This window comes from Hordeum vulgare, chromosome 5H (assembly GCF_904849725.1).
Source record: "Hordeum vulgare subsp. vulgare chromosome 5H, MorexV3_pseudomolecules_assembly, whole genome shotgun sequence".
Taxonomy (NCBI): Eukaryota; Viridiplantae; Streptophyta; class Magnoliopsida; order Poales; family Poaceae; genus Hordeum; species Hordeum vulgare.
This window is the reverse complement of record NC_058522.1, coordinates 44,321,256-44,335,195: the sequence shown is the minus strand read 5'-3', so window position 1 is coordinate 44,335,195 and position 13,940 is coordinate 44,321,256. Positions and strand designations below refer to the sequence as shown.

General features: G+C 46.1%; 1 protein-coding gene across 1 annotated transcript; it reads right to left on the bottom strand.

Moving 5' to 3' along the window:
• Positions 1-5,917: 5,917 nt before the first annotated feature.
• Positions 5,918-7,040, bottom strand: LOC123398770. The gene has a single exon (XM_045093225.1). It carries the CDS (start codon positions 6,961-6,963, stop codon positions 5,920-5,922), a length of 1,044 nt encoding a protein of 347 aa, XP_044949160.1. The 5' UTR covers positions 6,964-7,040; the 3' UTR covers positions 5,918-5,919.
• Positions 7,041-13,940: the final 6,900 nt, after the last annotated feature.

Sequence of the window (13,940 nt, the reverse complement as noted above, 5' to 3'; positions counted from 1 at the left end):
CAGCGGCCTGGGCACAGGCCAGGGTGGACCAGGGTCGACGCGATGCGCTCGAGCGCCGCAACAGAGGCAGTGAGCAGGGAGAGGTACGGCCGTGGAGGCGGGTGAGTTGAGATCGACAGCGGTGGCGGTTGAGGTCGGCCGCGACGGTGAGTGGTGTGGCGGCGGCCTGGGCACAGGTCAGGGTGGCCCAGGGTCGACGGGAGGAGGCGATGCGTACGGGTATAATTTTTGCAGCGAATCGTTTTTTTCTTTTACATTGAAGATAAATGATGGAGCGCGGGTTGAATAACAAAAAATACAGATTTTTTTATAAAAATGTCGCGGTGGGTTTTCCGACGGAAGTAATAACCGCTTTATTATTAGGTATAGATTACTAAAAATATGGTGAGACATATTGTGCTAAGAGATCACCTCTTGTCTTTTCTTAAATAAGAGAAGACAAAGCCTTTTTTTCGAATTCTTTTTCCTTCACCTCATCATTTAATCTATGTAGCACTCCTAAGATAACACTATTATACATGCCCTTAAAACGTTCGCACTGACCGGCAACCTCAAACCGGGGGGAATACGAGAGTAACGGAACGTGTCACAATCGGGCACCCACCTCCACGTTATAGCCATCCCAACTATCCCACCTGCAGTCAGACCCTCCTTCCTTTCTCATCTCTCTATCGCGGCAACGGGCGGACCAAACGGTGCCTCATGGCAGTGACTGCATTGACGGAGGCGGCGGCTGGGGCCAGAGCTCGCGTGCGCCTCAGGCGTCCGGACCGGAGCTCGCACCTACAGACCCACCAATACGAAGCGTGTGCGCGCTGAGGCACACGCTGAGGATGGAACGCCTGCGAGCATGATTGCAGCCGAGCCGTAGCCCTCGCTCTAGAGAGCTCTCGGGCGCCCAGGCCAGAGCTCATGCCCTCCGGGGCAGGGACGATTCTAGGGGGATGAGGAGGGGCTAGACCTCCCCTAACAAATTGATTTTTCTACTATGACAATGAGAGTTGTGGTAAAAAAATTTCATTTTATATGAACTTTGCCCCTTCATAAACAAACTTGCCCTCATGCTTGCATGCTGGCTCCGTCCCTGTTCCGGGGACAGAGCGCGCGCATTGCGGCCGAGCCAGAGCTCGCGCCCGCCGTGGCCGTTGGGGTGACTTGGGCAGCCGGAGGAGCAGCGATAGTTCGAGAGCTTCCCATGCCCCGCGCTGGGAAGGGATACACAGTTGCTTGCGCTGTACGTCGTCCTTGCAGCCATGCCATGCTGGAGCTGGCAGCCGTGCGTACTCGTGTCCGTGCGTGCACGACACCGCAGCCGCGTACTGGTAGCTGCCGCTGGCCGCACGCATGCCCAGCCTGCCACAGCTGCTCTCCGTGCACGAGCTGGCCGCCGCCCCCATGCTGGACAAGGCTGCCATCACCGGAGCTCACCACACCAGCGTCGCTACTGTTCCTGCTGGAGGTCCAGCCACGCCAACGCCCGCGAGGTTTGCATACAAAGTGTTTGTCAAAAGGACTCAAATATAAAAAAAATGATATACGAAGAATTACGAGAGGTCAAAATGGACACACAGGTCCGGCTGTACATGCTCTTATATTCGGTAATTAGAGATAACATGACACCAGATAGGATTTTTTTTACATGTTATATTTAGCGGGCTTTTTGCCCTCTTAACTTTGAAGCAGTACCTCTACATATACTAGTTTGAGAGGTTCAATATACGGCATAAATCACATTACCCCAATTTTCATCCTAGATCATGATATCCCAGGTTCTTAACCTAGACCCACCACAACTTCCACATCACGTCACTCCGGGAAGATTGTTCTTCTCCATGGTATCTGTTGGCTGTCCATGAAAGTCTTTTTCCTACCGGTTCATTAGATGTTCTCTCCGTTGGTCATTTGACTGTCATCTTTCTTTTTTGTTTCATCAAACATAGAATGGCTTGCGTCACCCATGGCCCACTAGCCTCACACGCCTGTACTTCAAAATCGGCGTTGACTCAGGGCCGATCCTGAGTTTTCAAGGACCCGGGATGAAACTAAAATAGTGGATCTTTAATATTTTGATAATATTTCTTTTTTATGGGATAAAAGGAGTTTTATTTTAAAACTAGAGAGTTATAATTCAGAGGCAAGAGGTCCTAGATACATAGGGACCCATTGCGTAAGGCGCATAAACCCTAAACATTGGTCGCGCGCAGCCGGAGTCCCATAGGAGATCAAGTAAAAATCTGCTTGTATATCTATTGAGCCAAATTGCACCCAGGAGCAATGGTGAAGGACTAGATTTTTCTGTAGGTGAAACTTTTTTTTATTTTAGGTGAAACTATTATCATGGAGAGAAAAATGATACAACATAAAATACATAATCATCTTGATAGAACACTATCAATTTATAACATTGAATAAAATTGTTGTAAAAATACCTTAGTATTCAGTCCGTCGCAAAATAAGTCTAGTTCGGGACGGAGGGAGTACTAAAACAATGATAATTATTTTGGACTAAAATCATGACATTTATTTTGGAATGGAGGGGTTTAAATTTGAACTGAAACAACCATGATGTTTAATTTGGGACTAAGGGAATATAAAATAACTTTGATTCAACTTCTAGTACGCATAATTTGCTAGTGGTTTCCTCTTGTTCTTTGAGGTACAAGAGTTAGTTTGCTAGGACTCCGTTGCAGTGCTGTAATGAAAAAGAGACTTGGTTGCAGCGCTGCAGTTGATCGTTAATTCCATTTTTTAGGGGATCGCTAATTCCATCTTCAAAACACAAAATCAGTCTTTTTTTTCAGGGCCTTAACCTGGTGTGGCCCAGCCACCACTTTCATAGAACGCCCAACTACCGCTTCCTTTTAGAACAGCCCACTACCAGCCCACTACCATTAAAGCATGACGGTCTTTGACGCAAAAGAGAAAAGGCCAAGTCCCTGTTCGTTACAGGATTGACTTTTTTCTTTCTCACCGAGACATAAAACAGCTTCAGAGTGCTCTAATGGCGCCTCCGTGGGACTAGGGAATAGAGTTCCTCACACATAGCTAGGATGGGGGCCTCTTGGATCTGGGGGCCCGGGGCGGCCGCCCCTCCCCCCCCCCCCCCCCCCCCCCCCGCCGGCCCTGCGTTGACTCGACATCAGCCGGCTCCTCGTCACCAACTATGCGTTAAGTTCGGACGTGTCACACATGGGATGTCTCCATGCATAGTAGTTGGCATCTCTCGTCCGCGACTTGTCCATCGCTGGTCCATCGTCGTCATCATCAATCGTGTAGGCTTCCATAACACCGTCGTGACTGCCATGTGATTGGTGGCATTGTCCGTAACAGTGGCCATCAAGTCAGCATGGTCTACACCATTTGCACCTCGGTCTAATCAACCTAGCACACACATTGCGATTAACCAAACGTGTGTGAGCACACACACTTCAACACTAATCAGGCTGGCCATAGTGAAAAGTAACATATAATAGTATCATGCATATGATATTATTGTATGATACTACCTCCATAATGCATAGCATGATAAACTAGTATAATAGATGACCTCATTTATTGACACGCATGACACATAGTAGCATAGCATTTAACATGTTATGGTATCTATCTATGTTACTCTAACCCTCTCTTTCTTCTTCATTATCTGCCACATCAGCATGTTTGTTAGACCCGAGTATATGATACCACCTAAGTTACTCCCACTATGGCCAGCCTCAAGCATTGGGCTGCGGATGTGCTGCCCCTGGGCTGCAACTTTCATGGCCTTGATCCTCACTACTACTCCCTTCATTTCATATTATAGGTCGTTCAGAAATATCTTCCGACCAGGTGAAAATGGACAAATGGACCTTTATGTCCCGAGTTCAAATTCTAAATCAGCCCGTATTCTAAATCTTCGTCAGCGTCTTCCACCTTTGCCTCCGCTCCTGCCCTCGCCCTCCACCTTCGCACCCGCACCCGCACCCGCCCTCCACCTCCGCTCCTGCCCTCGCCCTCCACCTCCGCACCCGCACCCGCCCTCCACCTCCACCTCCACCTCCGCTCCCGCCCTTGCCCTCCGTCTCTGCACCCGCACCCGCCCTCCACCTCCGGACCTGCCCTCCACCACCACCTCCGGCCTCGCCCTCCATCTCCACCTCCGGCCCCGCCCTCCACCTCCACCTCCACATCTGGCTCGCCCTCCATCTCCATCTCCGGCCCTGACCTCCACCTCCACCTTCGGCCCTAACCTCCACCTTCACATCAGGTCTCGCCCTCCACCTCCACCTCCACCTTCGGCCCTGCCCTCCACCGCCACCTTCGGCCTCGCCCTCCATCTCCATCTCCGGCCCCGCCCTCCACCTCCACCTTCACATCTTGCCTCGCCCTCCATCTCCACCTTCGGCCCTGACCTCCATCTTCACATTCGGTCTCGCCCTCCACCTCAACCTCTGGCCCATCCCTCCACCTCCACCTCCGGCCCTTCCCTCCACCGCCACCTCCGGTCGCGCCCTCCATCTCCACCTCCAACCCCGCCCTCCACCTCCACATCCGGCTTCGCCCTCCATCTCCACCTCCGGCCCCGCCCTCCACCTCCACCTCTGGCCCATCCCTACACCTCCACCTCCGGCCGCGCCCTCCACCTTCACCTCCGGCCTTGCCCTCCACCTTCACCTCCGGCCTTACCCTCCACCTCCACCTCAGGCCCCGCCCTTCACCTCCACTTCCGGCTGTGCCCAGATTTCGGGGCCCCCACCTTCAAGATTGCGCCCAGGTCCAAGCGCCTCCACTTCCAGGCCTTGGCGCTCCTCCTCTCCCGAGCTCGGGCTCGCATCCCGGTCCAAGCCAACGACGACGGGAAACGACAGCCAGAGCGAGTGGAGCAAGGGGAACGACAGCGAGAGCAAGTGGAGCGGTGGGAGGGCATTTTTGGTAAGTTCAAAAGTTCTGCTTTGTAAAAATATTTTTAAGCTGCCTGGTCGCCGGCGCGTGTGGTGGACTATTTGGCGTTGTCCGACGCAGGCTTATACGCTTGTCTGCGGTGGAGGCTATATTGGTGGTCGTCGATGGTGAAGTCGGAGTCGCCCTCGCGGAGGCGTGATGACGATGACACCGGATTACAACCTCGACGGAGCTCTTCCCCTAGGCGACGTGTGTGCGTTCTTGTGTAGGTTGCCAGATCGCCATGTGTGCCCTGTTGTGGCGGACGCATTGTGACTGTTTTAATCCGGTTTTTCGATTATTAACCGGACAACTTTCTTTGATCTTTTTTAATGAGATCGGTATCTAAGGGACCGCGTTTAAAAAAAATTATTAGCAAAGAACTAAGGACCAAAAGGACGTGACAATACATGCATCATTGACGTACACAAGCTAGTGGTGCTGGCCGACCTGACTGACACTAGGAACTCCATGACTCCCAGTACATGCATCGTGGTCTAACTAACTTGGACAACACATATGAAGTGAAGGCAGCAAAAAAGATGAAGCTAGTGAATAATACTGTGGGGGAGGATGCGGCCGAAGCCGCCTATCCCGGGGGCCATCTTGCGGATGCGGCGTACGAGCTCGGCGCCAACGTCGATGTCCACACCGGCGCCCTTGTAAGTCATGCCGTCCTCCTTGGTGGAGCCGGAGCAGGCTACGGCGACGCGCCGCTTTACCGGTGGGAGGCCGACGCGCAGTGGCGGACCCAGGAATTGTTGACGCCCCAGGCGAACAACTAATGGCTAAAAACTACCCATAAAAAACTTCAGTTTCAAGACATATAAGAATCAATCTATGTTCCATGATGGGTCAAGTAATAAAGCAAGACAAATCAAAAGACAATATGTGGCATAGATAAATGATACAGAAGATTGATACCAAATCAAATGATTGGTTGATCTGAGCCTCCCATGACTACATCTTCAATAGCAGGCATCGCTAAACCTTCAATCATCAAAATTTTGAAATGCGAATCAGTACATAATATAGCAGGCAAAAGTGATTAACAATAGATGCAAAATGTGAATACTTACGTGTTGGACGAGGCAAAACACCTTTACGTGTGCGATAACCTTGAAATCGCTCAATGATCTTGGATTCTTCGATACTAATAAATACATCTCTCTCAATGTAACATACCATTCTATGATTCATCCAATCATCACCCATTTTGTTCCTCAATCCGGTCTTGATAATGCTCATTGCTGAGAATGCCCTTTCCACGGTTGCGGTTGCAACAGGTAAAATCAATGCTAACTCAACCAGACGGTAAACTAAGGGAAAAGTTGTGTGCATATCACTTTTAACCATATTCATGGCAAGATGACCAAGATCATTGCAATTCATCAAATGTGGATCACCTCTTGCTTCCCGAATGAATGAGTCTAGTTGGTTTCTAAGGACAAAAGTAACTTCATATGTAGAGAAGTCAGCAGCATACATATTAGCAAGATCTACTAGCTTGTCTTCATTATAATTGGCAAATGAATTCTTGGGATCAAGACAAGCAATGCATCTCAACAATTGAGTAGACCTTTCAGCAAAGCGGTTGTTCAACTCCACAATAAGTTGATCATGCAACACATTGAATATTTCAATTTTGAAATGATGGTTGTAAGTTACCAATTGCCCACCCCAAGACCTTGAACGGCCATTAGCAGTCCTTGTATCTTCCATATTTGGCACTAGAATGTTATATTTGACACAAAAGTCTGTTACCTCTTTGAAGAGCCCATCCCAACCATTCTGCCTTATCTCTTGAATATCCTCCAATGTGGTTTTAATCAATCCCACAGCACGTACAATATTTTGATTTTTCAATTGCAAGCATTGTGACAGATTGTTAGTCTTGCCCAATAATCTAATCATAAGATGCAATATGAGAACAAATTCAAAAGACTCCATGTGCTTTATCAACCCCGCGGCTGTGGTTCTTTGGGCAACATTATCTGCATCATTGTGTAAATTTTCTAATACCTTTAGAACTGGTTTCCACATCTCAACAAGACGACACAATGTTTTATGATGTGATCCCCACCGTGTATCACCAGGTCTTGCAAGGTTCGTTAATTGGTTTTTCCCTTTTCCCTCAAGAAGTTCCCCGGACTCTATTTGACGTACTATTTCATCATGTTGCTCTTGGGCTAATTGATCATGTCTTTTACAAGAAGCATTAACAATGTTAACAACCATGCTTGTGTACTCAAAAAAATCCCTTACTGATGAACAACACTTGGTAACAGCAACAACCACTAATTGTAACTGATGGGCAAAACAATGTATATAATGAGCATAAGGATTTTCCTCCAAGATCAATCTTTGCAACCCACGAAATTCCCCTCTCATGTTTGAAGCCCCATCATAACCCTGCCCTCTCAAATTAGACATAGATAAGCCAAGATTACCAAACATACCATCCAAGGCTACCTTCAGTGAAGTTGCTTTAGTGTCAGGAACATGCTCAACTGCCATGAATCTCTCAATCACCTCCCCTCGTTTGCCGAGATACCTACATAAGACAAAGGAGCATGATTAATATATAAGAACTTTAAGAAAATACACCTATAAGGCTACAATAACACACACACACACAAGCAAATGTACTGACCTCAAACACATAGCCATTTGCTCCTTCATAGATGCATCTCTGGACTCATCAACAAGTAATGCAAATTTACTATCTCCAATCTCCTCAAGAATGACATTTGTGGTCTCTTTTGCACAAGCTTTGCATAAATCCTTTTGTATCTTATTTGATGTCAGCTTATGGTTCTCTCCCGCATCCCCAAATAATTTTGCCACCTTTGGGTCTTTCTTTATGAACAAGTCCAACAACTCTTTAAAGTTACCCTTATTCATTGAGCTAGAAGACTCATCATGACCACGAAAAGCAAGAGCTTGTAGTATCAAAAATTTGACAATATCCAATATAATCAAGAGACGGGCTTTGTATTCTTCTTCTTGCTTCTGAGAACCCCTATCAAAGACATGTGGCAGATTTTGTCTTTGATTTTTGAAATCCTCATAATGTTGCCTAGATTTATTATGAGCACTATCATGCTTGCCAACATGCTGATTAAAAACTTTAGGTCCATCCTTCCAAGATTTGAATCCATTTCTCGTGAATGCTTCAATACCATAGTTTTCAGCTCTTGGTTGCTTAAACAGAAAACAATAAAAGCAAAAGGCTGATTTTTTTTCAATGCTATATTCCAACCAGCCACGATGATTATTGAACCAATAGTCATGAAAGCTCCTACCGTTTATCTTTTCATATGTATGATCAGTTGGTTGGCAAGGACCCATACTAATGTACTCCCTTCTAGCGAGATCTCTAATGTCTGGATCTAACTCCTCAATTGGTATTCTCTTACCGGGGTCCGATTCAACATCACCGGGCTTGAGCTCAGCTCTAACATTAGGGGTATTATCAGCTGTTTGAGTTGAAGGACCTGTTTCTGAGGTTTCGGTGGTTCGAACTTGAAAAAACGAATTCAATGTCTTGTTTCTTTTATTCATCTTGCGTTTCCTATACAAATGTAGAGAAATCATCAAACAGACAAACAATGGCATCTATCAACTAAAATTCAGCTCTAATGTCTTGTTTCTCTATGTCAAAATTTGTTTCTAACTCTAACAAACAGACAAACAAAAACAAAGCATCAAAAATTCAAAATGTACAAAGAAAGGGGAAATTACCCCGGGCTGCTGTCCCGCAACGGCGCAGGCGCGCAGCAAGGGAGGAGGGGCGGGCGCTGAGGCGCGAGGCGGCGAGGGCGCGAGGCGGCGAGCGGGCGCTGGAAGGGGGCGAGGCGGCGAGGCGCGAGGCGGCGAGGCGAAGGGGGCGACGGCGCGAGGCGGCGAGGCGAAGGGGGCGACGGCGCGAGGCGAAGGGGGCGACGGCGCGAGGCGGCGAGGCGAAGGGGGCGACGGCGCGAGGCGGCGAGGCGCGAGGCGGCGACGGCGCGAGGCGGCGACGGCGCGAGGCGGCCAGGCGGCGACGGCGCGAGGCGCGAGGCGGCGACGGCGCGGGCGCTGGAAGGGGGCGTGGCGTCCGGGCTAGGGTTCGTGACGAGCGGCGCCTGGGCTTGGGGCTGGGCTGCGCCCCAGGCCAGATTTTTTTTTTTTAGGCCCACGAATTTTGCCACGCCCCAGGCAATGGCCTCGGCTGCGAGGGGCCCAAATCCGCCCATGCCGACGCGCTTCGGTCTGGGAGGGCCCCGGCGGCGAGCTGCCGCCGGGGATGCCTCCGGCGCGCGAAGGAGGTGGAGGACGCGGTCGACTGTCATGATGGGAGGATTTAGGTTAGGGCTTGGCTACGTGCAACCGGGACATAGGTCCGAGAGAATATAAATTTGATGACTTACTTTTTTTTTCAGGCGAATTTGATGAATTTTTTTCTTCTGAAAGACTAGGCTGCGAGGCCCAAGCCGCCAGCGGCCAGGTTATGCAGCGGCCCCTCGTTGTGAAGTTGTGGCTGCTTTGCAAATTTCAAGTACTTCACGTGTGTAAAAAAGGGAAACCCTATTTAGCGCCACAAGCGCCGTTTACAGGCAAAATTTGCTAACCAACGCCTGCAGCGTTCCATAGTGGGCTGGCCCATGTAAAGATCCTTCATGAACTTTTCTAACCCGTGAACTATTTCAGCCCGTGAATATTTTTTGAAATCTTTAAACTTTTTTGAAAATCGTTAATTTTTTTGGGAAATTCGTGAACATTTTTAAAAATCGACGAACATAATTTTAAATTCATGAGTTTTTTTCAAAATCAGTAAACTGTTTTTAACAATTGATGATTTTTTTTCGAATTCTGTGAACTTTTTAGAAAATTCATGAACATATTTCATAAATCGGTGAAATGTTTTTCATAATAATTGTAATTTTCTTCCAAATCTGAACTTTTTAAAAATCTATGAATTTTTTTGAAATTTTTAATGACCAACGTATTTTTACATGGGCCAGTCCATAAGGAGGAGCACTCCAGGCGCCGGTTTCCCTAACCGGCGCTAAAGGCGCCGAACAGGAGCACCCTATAAAAAAAGGGGACCTCCTATTCGGCGCTTCAGCGTCGGTTATGGAAAACGGTGCCTGCAGCGCTCCTCCTTATGGGCCGGCCCATGTAAAAATGCATTGGTCATTAAAAATTTGAAAAAGATTCACAGAATTATAAAAAATTCAGATTTACCAAAAAAAGCTCAATTATTATGAAAAAATACACCTACTTTTGAAAAATATGTTCATGAATTATCAAAAAGCTCACTGAATTCGAAAAGAAATTCATTAATTTTGAAAAAAGTTCATCAATTTTTAAAAAGAGTTCACTGATTTTGAAAAAAAATCATGAATTTTAAATTGTGTTCATCGATTTTCAGAACTGTTCACGAATTTCCAGAAAAAATATTAATTTTCAAAAAATGATCACGGGCTAAAACAGATCACGGACTAAAAAAAGGTTCATGAATAATTCTCTACATGGGCCGGCCCATTGCAGACCGCTATAGGCGCCGGTTAGCAAATTTTGTCTTTAACCGGCGCCCGTGGCACTAAATAGGTTTTCCCGTAAAAATGTGCTTCATGTGTTTCAGAGAAAAAAAACTTCATACGTGTACTTTTAAATGTACTGCGGACATACTTCTAAATGATTCACGAACGTATACTAAAGTATAAGTACACTATAACCCAAGTAATACAAAGTAAAACACTATTAATTTAAAATGTATGAAAATAGCTGTTCAAAATCTATAAACATAATATCTACTCCCTTTGTTCCTAAATACTTGTTGTTGAAAAAATAAGATTAGTTCTTTCCAACAATAAATATTATAATAGAGAGGGAGTAGTTCGACGAAAGAAACGGAATCGTCTAAGTGGATTTATAATTTGGACTTCTAATCTTTGTTTCTCTACAAAGAGCAAAAGCTGTAAATTGCCACCCAATCGTGTCCCCCTCTCGTCCTCATTCTAACTGATTCCCCTTGAGGCAAGTGACGAACTGAGTCATGTAGAAGGAAAAGGCGACACTTGGAACAAGGAGAGCATAACTCAGGAGACCTTTTGTGAGGTCAACCTTTTATAGTGATTAGCTCAAACTTCTAGTATTATCTAGGAGGGATACTAAGATTTCAAAGGCCGAGATGAAGCTAGAATCCGGGCCATGTTGGACCAGCCCAGAATGGCAGTCCCGTCCCACATATACGTGTAACGTTCAAAATGCGACCCTATCCTTAATTTGGCACGAGGGCCTCGTCACGGATAGGAGCGCATCTCGTCGTTTCGCAAAAATGGATATTGTTACAAGTACATGTACTGAAAAGGTGAGATATATGGAATTGGCTTACACTCGCCACATGCTACATCAGAGTCACATCAGTACAATACATAAACATCATGATGAAGAGCAGGGTCCTACTAGGGACGAAAACAGACGAGAAAAGAAAAGGACGTCCATCCTTGCTATCCCAGGCTGCCGGCCTGGAAGCCATCCTAGATCGATGAAGAAGAAGAAGAAGCAACTCCAAATGAACAATCAACGCGTTCGCGTCAAGTAACCTTTACCTGTACCTGCAACTGGTGTTGTAGTAATCTGTGAGCCATAGGAGACTCAGCAATCTCATTTCCAAAGGTATCAATACTAGCAAAGCTTAATAGGTGAGGTATGGTTAAGTGTTGAGGCTGCAGCAAGCGACTAAGCATATGTGAGGTGGCTAACTTACGTGTACAAGAATAAAGAGGGGGATGTTCTACGCATATCGGATGTGAACTACTGATGATCAAGTGAATGATTCTGAACACCTACATACGTCAGAGATAACCCCACCGTGTCCTCGATCGGAGAAGGAGCTCGCGAAAGAGACACTTACGGTTACGCACTCAGTTGGCAAGTTTTAATTAAGTTAACTTCAAGTTGTCTAGAACCAGTGTTAGTTTCCACGTTGCCACATAACCGCGGGCACGGCTTTCCGAAAGATTTAACCCTATAGGGGTGCTCCAAGTAATCCATCACAAATTACCACAAGCCGCATAGAAATCATCGATCACGAAATTCGCGATCTCGTCGGACTCCTTAGTGGAAAACCTCAACTCTGAGATTACCCAAAGCATCACCGGAATCCTGATGCACAAGACATTCGTGAAAGATAAAACTAATCCAGGAAGGCCACCCAGCATGTCGACGATCCCAATAGGAGCCGCGTATCTCGTTCTCAAGACACACGGATAAGCGACGCGTACGGTGGCCTGATAGAAATCACCCAAGTTTCCCTGGGTTGGCCCCGCACAGTGCTTTGTTTTGGACCAGCACTGGCCCTCCCTGTATTATATAGAATTACTCCTCGTGTTCATGATGCCCTATGCTTTTCAGTATTAACAGAATTATTATGTTGGGCAAATGTAGTACCAATGTTGGGCCTTGCCAGACTAGTTTAATCTAAAATGAATTATCAAGGGGGTCCCCATAACAACCCCGATCGTGTTAGGAGCGCTCAATTATGGAACATAACACCGGTAGCCGAAACTAAGGGGGAAAAGGTGGAACAAAACACCAGGCTAGAAAGGACAAGCCTTCCACATTTTACCGAGTATATATGTGCATTAAATTAAATAGCATTTAATAGGGTGGTATAACAAGGAACCCATGTTATCACATGGAAGCAACTGCACCTACAACTAGCAATGCTAACACATGGTTAAGCAAGCGGTAACATAGCCAATCAGTGGTTTGCTAGGTTGTGAACAGGTTGAAGGTTTTCATTGCAATGTTCGGAGGCTTATATTTAACAAGTGGTGGGCAGCAAGACATAACGATAGAAACGGTAAAACTAGCATGACAATGATAGTAATGGTATCTGGGGAAATGGTCATCTTGCCTGAGATCCCGCTTGGAAGAAAAACGACTCCGTGAAGTACACGAACCGATGTAGTCGAACGGGTCCTCACAATCCGACACGCTTGCGGAACTCTATCGAGACGAAGCAAACCGGAAACAAGAATCAACACACGATATTCACCACACGATGCACATCACATATGATGCATGAACAAAAGAATATATGCAAGACATGTCATGGCAATTCACAACAATCAAACACTACACATTAAGTGAAGTTCAATATGCAACGAGTTGCATACTGACGAAACTCCACGTTTAATTATTTAGTTCTATCTCGATTAGGTACACGACAATATTAAATGTGGTTAAACAAGGCAAGAGGTGAAGCGTAATTAAACTATCTATCTAGGCATTTTAAATGAGGTCGGAAGCGTCATATAGCATCTCCGAGATGACCTCATACGTCAATATACAATTCTGTCTAGATCTGAATTAACACGTTTTAATATTCGTTAAACAGCAAAATAAATAGGTTCACGTGATTCTACGCGTCATTTCAATCAATTTACACATAGAGAACATCTCCAACGGAGCTACGGTTCAAAAGATACGAACACCGCAAGATATGATGGCATGAATGTAATATGTGTGCAACGACAGTCACAAGTTTTTAAAACACACAATCAGCAAGATATTATGAAACTACACGAGATTCTAAGCAAATTTCATATAGGACACGATCAAAACGGAGCAACGGTTCAACAACTACGAACTAAACAAGAAATCAATACAATCTGCCAAAATCAGCCACATAGCATTTTTTACACCACACAACTACGAGCTACACAAATCCAATATGCTCAACCAAGGCATGAGGCGGTAGAGGGAAAGATGCACTACAACATAATACTAATAACATTTAGCATGGAAGCATGAATCACTAAGAAAAGAACTCACAAAATGGTTGCTCACACGCAGTTTCAGACTTAGTGAAAATATCAGTTTATGACTGTGCAGTTTTCGATCTGAAGGCATATTAACAGCAGCAAAACTATATGCTACAGGACTCCAAATGGCATGAGAATTCACAAAAGGCTAGAGAATCTTAAGGACTACAACTAACTCCATTGCACCAACCTCAAAAGAGC